This window comes from Vipera ursinii, assembly GCF_947247035.1.
Source record: "Vipera ursinii genome assembly, chromosome: 3".
Taxonomy (NCBI): Eukaryota; Metazoa; Chordata; class Lepidosauria; order Squamata; family Viperidae; genus Vipera; species Vipera ursinii.
The window spans coordinates 69,049,914-69,068,006 of NC_139516.1; the positions used below are offsets into that span (position 1 = coordinate 69,049,914).

Sequence of the window (18,093 nt, forward strand, 5' to 3'; positions counted from 1 at the left end):
GCAAACCCAAATTTTTGTTGGATTTTTGTGTGTGTGTTTGTGTGTACGTACTTTCCAAACAGATTTTTGTACTTACGAGGCTTGTTGTTTTGCTTTTCTTCCAGGCCACCGGACAGCCATATGAACAATATGCAAAGATGATTTTTATGGAGCTCAATGACGCCTGGTCAGAATTTGACAACCAGGGTCAGAAGCCTTTGTATTAGCATCCCCCCTCCAGACGTTGCTGTAGATCTGTACTAGTGCTTGTATCGTTCCTTGCCACATGATTTTCACAGCTGAGCTGAAGTCTGGCTGGAGATGTAAAAGTATTAATACTAGCCCAGTTAAAAAAAAATTCTTCATGGAGAGGAACAAAAGAAAAGGCTGATCCTTATGAATTACAGATGCAAAAAGAAAGGAGTTCTTGGGACTGATCTATAATGTTCTTTCAGATTGAAACAGGCTTTCTAGTAGTAAACTAGGATTGTTTGCCTTGGAACAAGTGAGATGAAATTGTCTCTTTGCCTTTAGCAAAAGGGACTCTGTACCACTTTGGGTGTGGCTTGATTTTGAAGTTTGTATCCAGAACTAACTCAAACTACATCCTCATTCATATGCAGTTATTTAAAATACCCTCTTTCGTATCCCAATTGGCCCTTAACTTGTTTATTATATTTTGAATAACTGGATTATGTCGCTGGTAACTTATTGCAGCCTTACACATTGTATTGTATTTCAAGTTTCAGATTTAAGCAGACATTCTACACAATAATTAAATTTGGAGTTGCATCTTTAAATTATTATATTAAATCAGAAACCTCTTGGAGATGATATCAAAATCAGTAGCACAATGTAATTGTTCAGCACTAATAGAAACTGTGGGTGTGGTTATATTGCAAGCTTTTAAAATTTCCAATTGAGATATATTATCTTCTTACGTACAGGTGAATCCTTGACTTTTCCGTTAGTTATGTTCTTCCAAATTTTTAATCGAATTCAGTCAAACATACGCTTCCCAGATCATTTTTAATACAACCTGATTGCAACATACTCACCTTCTAAGCCTCTGGAAATAATTTATTTTGTACCTTATTCAAATGATGGCATTTTACCTACAGCAGGTATATTGGCTCAAAAAGCAATAAAATACAAACATCTGTATGGTATCTATGAAGATAAAAGTGTTTTTTTCACCTTCTTACAAAACTAATTTTACATAGTACTTTTTCTGCAGAGAAACACATAATGGCAATTTTATTTAGTGGTAGTTCCTGAATGAAATCCAGTCACAGGCAATTATGCATTATTGTTTCCTCCTCAACAGCTGTCATTATGTCAGCTTGCAGGAACAACTATGTAGACCTGGACTGAGTATTATTGATCCTGAAGTGACATTTGCAAATTGTATTTCTCATTTATTGAATGTATGGTAGCACAACAGTTCTGTCACACACTAGAATCTATTATACTGCCTATCTCCTATAAAGCTGTTCAGAGATAGGTCTAAAAAACACTGGGTGGAGGAAAATTGTCTGTGTTTTTCACTAGGAGGCTAGTGGATGGGCAGAAGTTTTCACTCTTTCTTAAAGGGAGGAATGTCAAGGTAATGTGAAAATCTTTTGTCTATTTAGTGTTTTTAAGACAATCTGGGTTTTTTTTGTTCTGATTTTCTAGTGAGAAACCCTTTTCTGCAGACACAGCATGTCAACCAGCCTACATTTATTTTTATATTACATGCCATCTTTTTGTTGTATCGATCCATTATTTATTGCCATTTTCTGCCAATGTGAATCAAAAACACCAAGTTCTCCTTTTTTATATATACAAGACATTTAAGACGTTTGGAAAAAATATATAACAAACTGGATGTTATTTATTAACATATTATGAAATGTTTTGATCAAGTATGTGCTTGTCTATTAAAAAAAAACATTTTGGAATGTGAATTATGTTCCTGTGAATGGTTTTACTCCTTTATTTCGACCTGTAGATGCTTATGATGCTGTATATAAATAGATTTAATATAGCAAACATTTTGGAAATTATGCCAATGATTAGCTTAGTGTATCAAATTTATTATTTTTACAAGTTTGTGTGAGACACAAAGCAATCCTTAAGCCTCATCCTAGTTCAGCATCATGGAAAATTATCCAGCTTAAACACCTCCTCTAACTGCTGTGTTTTATGCATGAAAATGAGACCTGCTATGCGATCAAAACCCAGATAAGGTTTCCTCTCCTTTCTTTTTGATGCTATCAGGAAATAACACTTTTATCCAGGTGTATCAAGAGTTCTTTTTTCTTTTTTGTAAATCTGCAGTAAGCCCATTGAACTGTGAATAGTCTAAAAGATCTGTATATATTAAAAAAAATCAAAGAACTCAGTCCATTTGATTTGTATTTATTCTTTGCAGAATAAAAGTTTGAAGATGTAGAAGGATCACAAGATGTGCAGGTACACAAAGTATGATGACATGGAAATGGTACACTGGAATCCATTTTCTTTTAAAATAAGCCCATAAAAATCTGTGGTGATCCCTCTCTACAATTTTCTGAATTTATATTCTGGGAAACCTCCAGATGGCAGTTCCTTGTTCAATTATTCTTCCTTGGAATTTTAAAATATATCAAAATGATGCTGTTTTCTATTTGTAGCTTTCCTATGCTTCTACACTGTTTTTTTTAAACCTTTTCCTTATGAAAGAATATCTGCCATTGCCTTGGATTGCTTGCAATTCTACCAATATCCTCTGTGTATGAATGGTCAGAGAAGCAATAGACTAAATCGATATAAATAAAATGTCAATTATTCTTCACAGCAGTCTAACTCTTGAATATTATGCTGTATGCAAAAAGGGGAGGTGAATGGACTTGTTTGTTGAAAATTTAGTTGAAGTCACTTTACTTAGTTAGGAGACAAATTATGCTGATGAAGTGCTTTTCTTATGTAGTTGTGGACATTTAAGGCAGGGAAACATTCACGAATGTATGCAATATTCATATTAAAGGTAAAGGCAAAGGTTCCCCCACACATGTGTGCTAGTCGTTTCCAACTCTAGGGGCCGGTGCTCATCTCCGTTTCAAAGCCGAAGAGCCAGTGCTTGTCCGAGGACGTCTCTGTGGTCATGTGGCTGGCATGACTAGCCGCCAAAGGCGCACGGAATGCTGTTACCTTCCTACTGTAGTGGTCCCTATTTTTACGTGCTTTTGAACTGCTAGGTTGGCAGAAGCTGGGACGAGTAACAGGTGCTCACTCTGTTACGCGGCACTCGGGATTCGACCCGCCAAACTGCCGACCTTCTGATCGACAAGCTCAGCGTCCTAACCCACTGAGCCACTAAAAAAATCCCAGGGTGAAATAGCCATACTATGTATGGACGGTACTGAGAAGTAGACTAAAAAGCATAAAACAGGCATTTATAATTCAGAGATTTATTTTCTAAGGCAGAACCAACCAGTGGAAGCGTTATAGGGACAGATCTAAACTTGAAATTAGAAGGAATTTCCTGACTCTCAAGAGCCATTAATTAATTGAATAATCTGTCTCTTTGAAGTACAGGGCCATTAGTGGACAGTTTAAAGAGATGATTGAACAACTATTTGTCCCAAACTGGGTAGGGGGTTGGACTAGAAGACCTCCAACTCTATGAGTCTGTTTACTGAGAACACCCATCATCATGGCACTTCCACATGAAAGCCTTCACGCTGCTCGAGAAGTAATCATTTTAATGTTTTTCTTTCCGTGTCCTATCATCCTATTCACCTGGGAAAGAAGAAACGCCCTCATGCCTTTCTATATATTTTGACCATGGATCAAACTGCTTTTGAGAAATCAAAAGGGTTAAAAACTGGACTGGAGTAGAAGTTCTCAAACTTCATTTGCTGTGCCCTTGCAGATTTTTGCGCAGGTATAACGCGCAAATAGGAATAGGAATAAAAGCATTCTGTTCTATGTTAATAAATCCATGACAACACTACTCCGCAAATTATCCCCAAAACAAATACTTCTTAAAAGTAAAATTAAAAGCGGACGTGGATTTGTTTTCCGCGGAAGCTCTGAGACGACAGTAAAGCAAAACTAGTTCATTTTTAGCTGGGTGGAGGAAGGAGGAGGAGGAGAAAACGCACTGTGAGGTTTACTTGCAAGCTGGTGCAGTTCGAACACGAAGCAGCCGGTCGGTATGCCTTTCGCGCAAGATCTCGCTCGATCCCGCCAGATCCCCGAAGCGGTGGCGCGCCGTGATGGGCAGTTGGGTATTTTCGTTTCTGTGAAGCAACTTCTTCCCGTTTCTCCCTCTTTTGTTTTCCCCCTTGGTGGGAAGGGGCAGGCGTTAGCAGAGGACCACGTGAAGAGAAGGCGGAAGAAGCTTCCTCACACTCCGCCTCCTCTGCCTCGAAGTCCGGAAAGCGATCGTGAGAATCGCCCCTTCAAGGAAGGAGGCATGGCGGGGATCAAAGGTATGACCCGTTTCCCCTACTTCTCTGTGAGGGATTATCTTGAAGTCGTACGTTTCAACCTTCTCCTCGGAGCGACCATCGCTGTGGCAACCGCATCCCTTCCCCGAGAGACTCAAGATCCCATCTTTTAATTCCCCGCCCCCCCCCCCATCTTCTCGCCGGCTGTTCAGGCTCTCTTCGTAAAGAACTTTTTAGTTCGTAAAGAACTTTTCCATTCTGCTGTTGCTAATGGTGTCGCTTTCTCCTGCATTCTGCCTGGGGGTTCCCGAAGGACATGTCAGTCCCGCGGGAAACAGGTCAAAGGAAAGAGAGATTCTCCCTCCCTCGGTCGTTCTTATTCAGCTGGATCACTACTGTCATGTTACAATCTGGACCTCTCGGGTGCCAGGCAAAGTTCTTCCTTGCCGATCCTTCCTCCTCTTTGCCCACCCTGTAGAAATACTCCCTGACTGCTCCTTTGCCTCCTTTCAGCAGATTTTGGCGCATGAGTTTCTTGAAACCACCTAAGGCCAGTGTGTCCTATTTCTGTTCCACTTTGTCGAAGTGTTTCTGATTCGCGGTGTCATGAAAAATTCAACCCAAAATCTAAGAACAGAAGCTCCTAATTGGGAAGGATAATTTTTTTGCAAGCAGCATCAGTTTGCTCCTTTGATAAAGTTTAGTAGGTATGGCCGCAGAGTTTTTGAGGGACATGTGAAATCACTTTATATCAGGGGTGTCAAACTCAATTTCATTGAGGGCCGCATCAGCATTGCGGTTGCCCTCAAGGGGCCGGGTGGGTGTGGCCAGGGTAGGTGTGGCCTACTGGGTGGGCGTGGCTATAGTGCGTATGGCCTACTGGGTGGGCATGGCCAGCTCTACATGTTTCGCATCAAGGGTGCCTATGGGGGCCTGGGCAGGAGTGGGGACAGATCTGAGGGTCTCTGGCAGAAGGAGGGTCTCAGGGCCAAGGCAGTGGGGGCTGTTCCCTCACTGTTTCCAGGATGGCTTCGCGGGCCACATGAAACCACTTCGCGGGCCGGATCCGGCCCCCGGGCCTTGTGTTTGACATGTCTGCTTTATATGGTCAAGTTAACTACATCATTCATCTGCCTGCTTAGAGCTTCCCGTGATGTCTGCTAACATTATTTTTAAAGAATGTCAGCAGCCAGTGATTTTATAGTTATAGTCATGATAGTTGCTTTATTAAAATTAAACTCAGTGACATTCTTTTTACTTCCACTTTTTCAGCCTTGGTTGGTCTATCATTCACTGGAGTCATTGGTTTGACGTTTCTTATGTTGGGATGTGCCTTAGAAACTTATGGGTAAGAGCATATTACTTTGAATGAGACAATATCAGTTCTTTGTGATCAAGCATGTAAATTCTGAACACATTTTTACTTGGCATAAAAGCCCGTAAATATAGCAGAGGAATACAATTTGAGTAGTAATAGTGGGATTGATACTTGGAAATGATATGAAAAGAGAGCAAAACTGAACTAGTCTGGCAAAAAAGTACCAAAAATCAGTGGAATGAATAAAATGCATTATGTATGTGGATCAAAAAAGCGGGTATGTTGGAAGCAATAGAAAGTGACTTGTATACAAATAGTGCTCGACTTACAACAATTCATTTAGTGACCAACATTACAACGGACCTGAAAAAAGTGGCTTAAGATCATTTATGACTGTTGCAGCATCCCCATGGTCACGCAATCAAAATTTGGACATTTGCAACTGGCATGTGTTTATGACGGTCGCAGTGTCCCAGGGACATGGGGATCACCTTTTGTGACCTTCTGACAAGCAAAGTCAAAGGGGAAGCCAGATTCACTTAACAACCATGATACTAGCTGATCAATTGCAGGGATTCACTTAACAACTGTGGAAAGAAACATCATAAAAGGGGCAAAACTTACTTAACAACTGTCTTGTTTAGCAATGGGAAGTCTACCTGTATTTATCGCATGTGATAAGATAGATATGCGAATGTATACAGCTACATTTTTGTATATGACGAAAGAAGTTGATATGGCGTAAGCATTTATTTTAAATTTCTTTAACCTCCTGTTCTTTACCGTTCTGCAGTACCTACTGGCCATTATTTGTCTTGATATTTTATGCCATATGCCCTATTCCTCACTTTATTGCAACAAGAGTAAGTGATGATACAGATGCAGCAAGCAGTACTTGCAAGGAACTGTCGTATTTTTTCACAACTGGGATCGTCGTCTCTGCTTTTGGACTTCCTATCATTCTTGCACGTGTTGAAGTGGTAAGTGCTGTAGCAACCCAATAAAAGTTAATATGCCTGCCTGCCGAATTCTTGCTCTGTGGAAGGATTCTTAACAAATGATTTCTACTAATTAGCACATTTATAACATTTTCATTGAAAAACATTGTATACCAGATTTTTGATGATACAATAGGACGAGATCTTTCAGGCACTCCCTCCATGAGTACCAGGAGACAATACACAAATAATAAGGACTTCATATTTTAAATATGTGACAATGAGGACAATCAACCTCATTGCCTCCAGAAATCGTGGGCGCTCCAGTAATGGAGATTTTAAAGAAGAAACTAGATAATCACCTGTCTGAGATGGTATAGGTTCTCCTGCTTGAGCAGGGGGCTGGACTAGAAGACCTCCAAGGTCCCTTCCAGCACTAGTCTAGTCTAGTCTAGTTTATATCATATTGCTGAATTCATATATTATTCTAAATTATGGTTTAACAAATCACAACTTAAATCACAAACCACAAGTTGTAAATCATGGTTTGGAAGTGATCATGGCTGAGTTTGCAATCAGACAACCAATACATATTACTGAGGTCATAGAACAATAGGGAAAATTTATGACATTGCCTCAGGCAATAAGAAAGAAAATAACATACAGTATTAACAGGAAAAAAAGGTGACTTTAACATTGCTTCTTGTAACATTGTCATGTCTGGCAAACTGCCAAACAGAATTGTTTTATTTGTTACTTTGAAACGTCATCTGCAAGCAAAAGTTCAGATAAAAGTTGTCCAGCTTTTTGTATTAAGGTAAGGTGCCATAGATAATCACTATACAGTATGCAGTACAGAAAAATGGGTTACTATTTCAATTCTCTCCCATGAATATTTGCTGGGAATTGGGAGGAATTGCTGAAGGGATGATATTAAAAAGCGGAAGAATAAAAATTCTCTGATACTTTGGAAGGGTAAGCTGTTTGAGATGTTTTCTGGCTACGCATTAAATAACCAGATCCTAGTTACTATATTTGCAGAGATTCTATCTTGAGCCAAAATATATTTGGCTTAGTGTGATAAGTGAATAAACCTGTTTTTCAGCAGTTGAACTCATGCAGGCCTCACCTGTAGTTTACTGAAATTGAAAACTTGCTAAAACATATACCATGGCTTATTGACTATGATGGCCGACTTCTACATTGTGCTAAATTATAATCTAGCATACTACTACAGGAAGAAGAGTAGAAAAGGTATCCATATGTTTAGACGATACAGTGTATATTTTGTAAAGAGGAGGTGTTATTTATTTTCTTTAATTTTGGGCTTTGAGTTGTTTTTTCATAATTTATATTGGAAGTTGCAAAACTTGATTTTGATATGTGCTATCTCTCTTTTTTCACCAGTGGGAATAAGTGTACTGTATGAAAGGTCCTTGGGGTCTCTGTGCTTTGTAATTTTCTTGCAAATGTTTCATTACCCAAGCTAGGTAACATCATCAGTGCACATATATATATCATCTCTGTGTGTGTGTGTGTGTGTGTGTGTGTATATATATATATATATATATATATATATATATATATATATATATACATATACATATATATATATATATATATATATATATATATATATATATATATATATATATATATATATACAGAAAACATATTTATTATTTATTTATTTATTTTATTCAATTTCTATACCGCCCTTCTCCCGAAGGACTCAGGGCGGTTAACAGGGCATATATAAATAACAATACAAAAATTAAAAAGAAATTAAACAAATGCCCGATTAATATATATATATATATATATATATATATATATATATATATATATATATATATATATGTGTGTGTGTGTGTGTGTGTGTGTGTGTGTGTGTGTGTGTGTGTGTGTATATGTATATGTATATATATGTATGTATATGTATATGTGTTTGTGTGTGTGTGTGTGTGTGTATATTTATATGTATACAGTATATATGTATGTATACAGGGGCTCAGTGGTTAAAAATGCCAAGCTTGTCAGCTGGAAAGCTGACAGCCCGCATTTGAGATCCAAGTGCCACATGATTGGATGAGCTCCCATCCTTGGCCTAGCTCCTGCCCATCTAGTAGTTCAAAAGCATGCAGATGCAAGTAGATAAATAGATACCACTTCTGTGGGAAAGTAACAGTGTTCCATGTGCCTTGGCATATAGTCATGCTGGCCACATGACCATGGAAATGTCTTCGGACAAAGCTGGCTCCCTCGGCCAAGAAATGGAGATGAGCACCATCTCTTAAAGTCAGATGAGCCTGGACAGGGCAAACATTTATCTTTTGTGTATGTATGCATGCATGCATGCATGCATGTATGTATGCAGTGGTGGGATTCAAATCCCTGAACAATTGGTTCTCTGCGTGGATGCAGGCCTTGGCGTCCGAGGCCTAGAACGGGCTTCCAGAAGTGACATCCCCGCACTTCCGGTGGGCCGTTCTAGTCCTGGGAGGCATCCTGTAGGCCTCTGAGGCCTAGAACGGACTTCCAGAAGTGGCATCCCCGCACCTCCGGTGGGCTGTTCTAGGCCTGGGAGGCCTCCAGGGGTGCATTCAGCTGCTTCTCTGAACAACAAAATTTAGCTACCAGTTCTGCCGAACTGGTGCAAACTGGCTGAATCCCATCACTGTATGTATACAATGTGTGCTGTTTCAATACACAACCATAGCCCTGAAAAGTTTTGGTTACATTTAGAATGAATGGAAAATGCAGCAGAAGTAAAAAAATATATTTAGCATTGTTGCATTCCATTAATTTTACATATCCTATTACTCTTGGTTTGCTACATTCAGTGATGAGTCTCCTTCCAGCCCATTCACATTGTTCTCAGCTTTAATTCTGTGTACATTTGTTTATTTGTTATTATAAATTTTTAGAATCCTGCCTTTATTGTTTTTATCAATAACACAAAGCAACAAACATACCCCTCCCTCCCTCCTATTTTCCCCACAATAACAACACTGTGAGGTGAGTTGGGCTGAGAGAGAGATGTTTTTATATTTCTACTGAATATGTTTATTGTAATTTACTGAGTGCCCAGTAAGATCAGTTAAGCAAGAGGATACCCAGTAAAACAACCCAATAGATTTCTTCAGAGTTTTTGAGCTTCTCTTGATGATTAAATAATGGGTGTTCTTATCAAAACGTAACTGTGTAAATGTACCTATAATTCTCATCTTAAGTTATAGGGTTCTTTCTCAATTACTTGATTCCAATTTTTTGTGTTAATTCTTTGACTTGTTGCAGTTATAAAATTATCTCTGCCAATATCTGAGAATATTAGCAATAACACCTAATATTTTCTGTTATACTTTTGGCTAAGTGTATTTTTTTCTCTTATGAAAGATACAAGAAAAAACCGATACCACAGTCGTACCACTAGAGAGAGCTCTAATTCTTTCTTACTCTTACTAAAATAAATTTAGCTCCTGGTTAAAAATATAAAATGGAGAAAAACATTTCCTTACAATTTGCTTTGGAGAGGAAATGTAAGCTCTGTCACATCCATAGATCTTATGATTCATCCAAAGTCCTAAGAAAATAAATTAATAAAATGCAACTTGATATAGTGTTGATTCATTAGTGCATTTCTGAATCTTAAAAGCATACATCATGTAGCTTTTATATTTTACAAGCCGAATAGAATACAGTACAACAAAATTAGAAGGGACCTTGGAGGTCTTCTATTCCAGCCTCCTGCTGAAGCAGGAGACCTATACCATTTCAGACAAATGGTTGTCCAATCTCTTCTTAAAAACCTCCAGTACTGGAGCACCCACAACTTCTGCAGGCAAGTTGTTCCAGTGATTACAGTAATTGTTCTAACTGTCAGGAAATTTATTCTTAATTCTAGGTTGGTTCTCTCCTTAATTAGTTTCCATCCATTGTTTCTTGTCCTGCCCTCAGGTGCTTTGGAGAATAGGGCTGACCTTTGTGGCAGCCCCTTAAATATCGGAACACCACTATCACGTCCTTCTTTTCATTAAACTAGACATACCCAATTCCTGTAACTGTTCTTCATATCTTTTAACCTTCAATCCCCTAATCATCTTTGATAAAGATGATAAAGCATATTTACTTTATCAGATTGGTATCAATGACATGCAAAGGACAATCTAAAAAGCTTATTTATTTTGGACTAAAAATGCCACTACTAAATGAGGTAAGCATGTCTTTGATTATTTTATTCTCATAGATACGCAGCCCCTTAGCTGTATTATGAAAAGTAATTATGACAGTACCTAGAGGTGGAGATCTGGGTACTGTAGCACAAAGTATTTAAATCTATTTTAGTTTTTGATAAAAAAATATTAGTTAAAATCAAAATGGGGACCATTGACATTTTAATATTGAAATATATTGGTGGGTTGAAATAGATTGTCTGATAGGCTATACTTGGGAGACTAATCACAGAAGCAGAGACTTCCTAGGGGGATTAGCAATATAAAAAGGGTTGAAGCCCCTCCCCTTTAATGTGTATTGCATGCATTTCATGCAGCTAAAAAGGGGCAGGATTTTGATTACCTGGTCCTGTCCACTATTTAATCATTTTTGATCTGCCCCACAGCACCCTTGTTCAAAGTTGTTTCTGAGATGTCTAGTTCAGGGGTCTTCAAACTTGGCCCTTTTATGACTTGTGGACTTCCAGAATTCCTCAACCAGCGTGCCTGGCTGAGGAATTCTGGGAGTTGAAGTCCACAGGTCATAAAATTGGCCAAGTTTGAAGACCCCTGGTCTAGTTAATAAAATACCACTGCATTGGACTTAGCTTTATAGACAAATACTGGAGATGGGTGGATTCTAAATTAGATAGATAGATGATAGATAGATAGATAGATAGATAGATAGATAGATAGATAGATAGATAGATAGATAGATAGATAGGTAGGCAGACAGACAGACAGACAGACAGACAGACAGACAGACAGACAGACAGACAGATGATAGATACATAGATAGATAGAGGCATTGCTTTGATGTCATTCATCCACTTTATCCACTGTCTGCCTCCCCATTTCTTTCTCTTCTCTTATCAGACTTGCCAAATTTAGTAAATTTTTTTGGCGGGGAAGGGTTGTCCATCATCCCTGGAAGCTAAAATGCTTCTTTCTTTAACAACTTTATAGCATCTTCTAAAATAATCTTTTATTTTGGTTTTTCATAGGAAAGTAAATGTATATCTGTAAAGAAAAACTTGCTCTCAGGAAAGGAGTTGATTCATGCCTTGTATTGTGCTTGCTTTACAACTCCATGATACTCTTCATAGTATTTTGTGAAAGCATTAATGATTTGAACCTAAGTGAGAAGTCATTTTTAAAAGTGCTTTTGGTGCACTTTCTAATTATGGTATCTCAAATCCATTATGCCACGTAGTATCTTGTTCAAGCACCTCTCCATTTACTTGTTTGAGGTGAAAACAGAACATGATGTGCATGCTTCCTTCTCCTATTTTCTCCTGCCTTTTACATCACTGGTTTGTCAAATTGCAATTTTCCGTGACTTCTGAATTGGGAAATTATAGTTTTAACAAAATTTGGAAGTACTGAAGTATGAAAAACAGAGATGAAGGATCAAACACACACAGCTTCTTCCTGATCAAACAAACTGCACCTGGACTAGCAGGATAATTATGTCTGAATTAATCTATCTTTGACCATGCTAGCTCAGACTACTTTCTTTTGCTGTAATTACTGGCTGAAAGATTTAAGGCAGACATGTCAAACACAAGGCCCGGGGGCCGGATCCGGCCCGCGAAGTGGTTTCATGCGGCCCGCGAAGCCATCCTGGAAACAGTGAGGGAATGGCCCCCACTGCCTTGGCCCTGGCCCAGAGACCCTCCTCCTGCCAGAGACCCTCAGATCTGTCCCACTCCTGCCCAGGCCCCCATAGGCACCCTTGATGCCAACGATGTAGAGCTGGCCATGCCCACCCAATAGGCCATACACACTTTAGCCATGCCCACCCAGTAGGCCACGCCCACCCTGGCCACACCCACCTGGCCCCCTGAGGGCAACCGCAATGCTGATGCGGCCCTCAGTGAAACTGAGTTTGACACCCCTGATTTAAGGCTTCTATTTCTGAAATTCTCCTTCAAGCAATGGAGAACTGTTAGGATCTGAAACATGTTTCCAAACACTGTGTTTTTCCTATAACTGAATATGTCTTATAAAACACTATTATCACTAGATACAAAACATAATGTGATGAAACAATGTGGCTGACCTCTTAGCTTCCCTTTTTAACAATTTGAGGCTTGGCATATTAACATTCTTACACAATATTTAATAAGAATTCTCAGTCCTCATAGGGATTGTGGCATTAGTTACAAAACCTTTAACTCTGGCACAAATATACATTCTCTTTGCAGAAACTATGCCAGGCCACCAATAGAGAAAAAAAAATAAGATGAAGAAAGATAAACAATGTCAAGTCATTCTAAAATGATAAATGCTATGCTTTAAGGAGTAGGCTGAAATTCTTTGCTTTTGGGGCATATTTTAACAAAAAACTAATGGACATCTGGGTGACTTTTTAATAATTTGCCCAAAATTTCTAGCCAGTTGTTAACTTCAGTTACGATCTTCCAGTGCTTTACTGGTGTCCACTGGTCCTCTAGTGGCCTTTAAACTACCACTCATGGTTATTGTATTTCTTTTCTTTGACATTTAGGTAGTGCCCGACTTACAACTGCAATTGAGCCCAAAAATTATGTTGCTAAGAGAGACATTTGTTAATTTTGTCTCATTTCACTACCTTTCCTGCCACAGTTGCTAAATGAATTGCTGTAGCTCTTAAGTTAGTGACACAGTTCTTAAATGAATCTGGCTTCCCCATTGACTTTGCTTGTCAGAAGGTTGCACAAGTTCATCACATAACCCCAGGACACTGCAATCTTCATAAATATGAACCAGTTGCCAATCATCCAAATTTTGATCACGTGACCTTGGAGGATGCTGCAACAGTTGTACATATGAAAAATGGTCATAAATCACTTTTTTTCAGTGCTGCAGTAACTTCGGTCACTAAGTGAGTAATTGTCAGTCAAGTCGTACCTGTTCATATATAACAATGGCAGCTTTTACAGCTAATAATTTATAACATGCCAACTTGATGATACTTTCCCATAGCACAGGGGTCCCCAATCCCCAGGCGACCCACTACTGGGACATGGCATGTTCAGAACCAGGCCGCATGAATGACAGGCCAGCACGCATGCACACAGCCTGATTTGCATGAGCAGTGTTCTGGCGCCCACGTGCACCCCCGGCCCACTACTTGCGTGGGCCAGTTCCCCTCTCCCCCCCCCGAGCCGCCAAGCCATAAAAGTTGGGGACCACTGCCATAGCAGATGAAGGTTAGAATCATGGGAAAGATGTGGGCTATGTCAGTCCTCCCCTTGACTGAAAAGTAGTACAGATTCTGGTGACTGCCACTACTATCTGTATTATTGGTACTTTATTAATTTGTAGGTGATTGTAATGTACTTTATGTCTACTTTTTTAATTTTATTAATTATAGGTTGTGTAGTTTTATTGCATTCTCTGGCTTAAAGGCCATAATATTTTATTTTTATTAATTATAGTCACTGATAGGATGGCACACAAGGTTAGAAAGCAGTAGTTGATAAATGAAAAATTTTCAAGTCATGAATGACTTCTAGAATTAACAATTTTAGGAAGTACGGCTTAAAGAGATGTATAGCAGTATGGACCTTATATAATATTCTGATATAATAATTTAAATATAATATATTTAAATGAGCATTTCATCCCTCGTTAAAAAAAATCTTGTTTCTGTCCCATCTCTCAAATTTCAGAACTTCTTGTAATAGGGGATATACAGCCTTACAGATTTGTACTGATATCAGGAAGCTTGTGTTTTACATTGTGGCTGATTGCTTACACATAATTCTTCACAATAAGGTTTTATGTTTTGGTGGATGAGCTTTCTTGTAAATTTTCATTAATTGCTCTCTTGGGCCATTCGAGGACTTGTAATTGTTTTTATGTCAGTTTGTTTTAGCAAATTAGATGATGAGTTCTACAACGACTACTAATTACATAATTAGTAGTTCTCTTGGTTCTTAAAATTTGGTGTTTTATCTTAAGTGCTTTTACCATCATGATGTTGTATTTCTTTGGACATCTCTAATGCTCAAAATAGCATATATTTTGTATCAATGAATGAAAGGTTAATTTAATTTTATTTTCTATTTCAGATCAAGTGGGGAGCCTGTGGCCTTGTGCTGGCTGGAAATGCAGTAATTTTTCTTACAGTTTTAGGATTTTTTGTTCTGTTTGGCAGAGGAGATGATTTTGCCTGGGAACAGTGGTAGAATTTACTGAGATATTAATCTACAGTACCTATGTTACACAGGCCTTCCTTGATCTTTGTTCATTGACTTATTATTATTTTAATGTGTATATGGATATATTATGTATACATGTTTACATGTCAATGTATTTAGTGTATAAATATTTTGATCAATATTAGCTTAACATAAAGGAAATGTACCAGTACCTTTATTTCATGAGATGCAAGTAAATTTCCACAGTATTGTAGGTGATGATTTCGGAATGCAAGAAAAAATATGCGCAAGTAGGGATTATTTTGTAATAATGGGGGCTTTCTTCTGAGCTTTTGAATTAGGAATCACATTTGCTGTTTGGCTTTAAAGCAAGATAACAAAAGATATTAATTCACCTTCAAGGTATACGCATCATAATTCTTCAATATACGTTTCATGTTCAAAGAATCAGCATATAAAATCACTCTGGTTTCATACAGTTTTAAGAAACAATTGCCAGATTAACTGAATTTAGGGCAAAAAGCCATCTAGATATTCTTTATCTTCTGCACGATTAAGAAAATGGGACACAATGCCTGGATTGGATCCAGTGAACAGAAAAAATCCTTTGCTTCACTAGAAGTTTCTGATCCAGCAGAGGAATTCACTGTTGCAATATAAAAAGATGTAGCAATCTTGGTTTATTTCTCCTGCAAACTCTAATCCTGCTTCTCGCAAATATGTTCTAGAAGAGATGTTCCCAACCTTTTGGACAGGGACCGGTTCTGTGGAGAAAAGTTTTTCCACAGATTGGAGAGCATGATTTTGTGTGTTGCCTGCATCCCACGGATGGGGCTTTGCTTGTTTGTGCGGACTGGTTGCTGGCATGCTATGGCCCAGTACCAGTCCATGAACTGGGGGTTGGGGATCCCTGATCTAGAAGACTGAGGAGGCTTTCAGAACATTGGGAAAGAAAACCTCCCAGGGTCAGAAAACGTGTCCCTAACTTCTTGTTGTAAACAATATTACTGTTTGAGAATTCATGCATTCATAAAAATCTAGTTTTTATAAGAATGAAGTTGCAAAACCATGGATGCTTATCCGATAGTAGGTTTCATTTAATATAATATTTCTGAGTAAAGATGTGCCTTATAATTAAACACTTTGGTCTCTGTTGCACTGTAAAAAACTACAGTGTATCTTCCTCTTTTCCATCCACAAATAAATATACAATTTGTGTAGTAAAATGGTATATTAGTTTAATAATGATGTTCATAAATCATATTACTTTTCAGTAGGTATTAGACTATTGGGTTTTTTTCTTTAAAATAGAAATATGTTCTTTTGAAGATGATGGAAATTTGTTTTGTTTGTTTCTGGTATATACTTAAATAACTCCTATGTTCTTGTGCGTAAATTGAAACTAATTTGTTAGGTTCATAAAGATTCACAATAGCTTTAAGTAACAATTTCCAACTTAGTTATCCTACAACTAATGGTGAGCAAATATTTACTGTAGTAGTTTCCATTAGTGGATAAAAAACAAATTTCAAAGATGGCCAAGATTAGTGGGGTCTAGGGAGAGAATGTTTAAATAACATAGGAATCTATGTTGAGAAGGGAATTTTTTTATCTGCAATAACCAATGCAATTTGGAGTAGTCTTTTTCCCTTTGGGAAACATTGAACATAAAGAAATTTACATAGTTTAAGTTCTCATATTTTAATCATCCCAGAAAAGAGCTTTCCTCCTTACTCATTTTATCTTGTTCTCCTGTAAAAAGTCAAAAAAATAAAAAACTCTCTCTTATATTATTTTGCTGCCTTGGTTTCCCCCCCCCCCCCACAATTTTCCTACCATCAGATGCCTTTCTACACAGCCACTACATCCAATTTAATGAAAGGAAGATGAAACCCTTTATACATATGTATGAAAACTGCTTCATTTTGCGGTTTGATTTTAAAAAAAAACTTTTGCATTTTCAGAATAGGTTCATATAAAAACTTTGTAATCATTTTATAATCTGTATCATGTGAAATGCTGAAATTGTGCAATATGTTTGTGACCTGAAACACATATTTTTGATCTTTAATAAAATAAGATGTTAATATTTCTGTCAAATATCCTGAATTATCTTGTGTTACCTTGTGTCTGATTAGAAATGGAAATTAGTTAAAGATTACATTGATCTTACCTAAGGTATTATATGCCAACAATAAAACCTTCTGTAGCAATTTTTCCCTATTGTAGGAAAGAAAATCCTTTGAAACGTTTGAAAAGGAAGTCAAATGGCAATTTATGTTTCCAGACAATTCATTTACTGAAATTCCAAATATAGTTCTTTGGTTTGAACCATACATTTTAAAGGGTCCATTATATCTTTCAACATGTTTACCAGGATAAATGCACTCATCCAATTGTAGTTACTCAAGTACACCTCAATCATTTTTCCAAAGATATATTTGTTTTAAGCATGTAAATGTTGTGCTCTTTCCTCTTTTATCTGCCTATACACATATTCATTATCTAATCGATTTCAGGGTAAGTAACATTACACCCAGTGCAGAAAAGTAATAAAAATAGTAAGATAAATTGAATGCAAATACTTGCTCCAATATTTAATCATTTATGACTTTCTTACAAATATAAATAACAGGAAAGAAATGTAGCTAAAACTCATTTACACCAACAACATTAGATAGTATACATCTGCATACACTGTTATTTTTCCAATTCATCCTTATGCTCATCACAATGTTACACTGCTTCGTATATTACCTTTTGTTCTTTAAACCCCAGATATTGTATTTCTTTTTTGAGGATTCCATTAACACTATCCAAATGGGATATTTTTGGCCTTTTCTCTCAACCAATTTGCTCTTTCTTCATATATTTATTTTGCAATTTGATTATTTTTTTCTGTGTGCCAAAACCACATTCAAAATACTTCTTCCACAATGGTAATTTGATTTATGCGTCAATTTATTGTTGACCCAGTTTTCTCTTGCTTACCAAACATATTTCTGAACTATATTATTCCCACAGCATTCAATTTTAGGTTTCTCCTGCCATACCCAAATCTCACTTTGATACCACATTATT

At 37.5% G+C, this 18,093-nt stretch overlaps 2 protein-coding genes across 3 annotated transcripts in view; both read left to right on the forward strand.

Moving 5' to 3' along the window:
- DNAJC6 (DnaJ heat shock protein family (Hsp40) member C6) overlaps positions 1 to 283 on the forward strand; it is a gene marked incomplete at its 5' end in the record, with an annotated part of 46,236 nt that extends 45,953 nt beyond the window's left edge. For both annotated transcript variants that reach the window (XM_083357829.1, XM_083357830.1), the window contains one exon: positions 105 to 283. In XM_083357829.1, the coding sequence (XP_083213955.1) occupies positions 105 to 206 (102 nt within the window). In that variant the 3' untranslated portion in view covers positions 207 to 283. The remainder of the gene's footprint in view (positions 1 to 104) is intronic.
- Positions 284 to 3,967: 3,684 nt separating this feature from the next.
- Positions 3,968 to 17,111, forward strand: LEPROT (leptin receptor overlapping transcript). The gene is made up of 4 exons (XM_083357831.1): positions 3,968 to 4,439; positions 5,670 to 5,745; positions 6,509 to 6,695; positions 14,923 to 17,111. The coding sequence occupies exons 1-4, from the start codon at positions 4,163 to 4,165 to the stop codon at positions 15,037 to 15,039; spliced, it is 657 nt and encodes a 218-aa protein (XP_083213957.1). The 5' UTR covers positions 3,968 to 4,162; the 3' UTR covers positions 15,040 to 17,111.
- The last annotated feature ends 982 nt before the right edge of the window (positions 17,112 to 18,093 follow it).

What these genes read in the sequence shown, in the direction of transcription:
- LEPROT (XM_083357831.1), top strand. Translation starts at nt 4,163, where the DNA reads ATGCCTTTCGCGCAAGATCTCGCTCGATCCCGCCAGATCCCCGAAGCG. An exon ending in TGTGCCTTAGAAACTTATGG is followed by an intron (nt 5,746 to 6,508) that starts GTAAGAGCATAT and finishes ACCGTTCTGCAG; the next exon opens with TACCTACTGGCCATTATTTG. An exon ending in TTCTTGCACGTGTTGAAGTG is followed by an intron (nt 6,696 to 14,922) that starts GTAAGTGCTGTA and finishes TTTCTATTTCAG; the next exon opens with ATCAAGTGGGGAGCCTGTGG.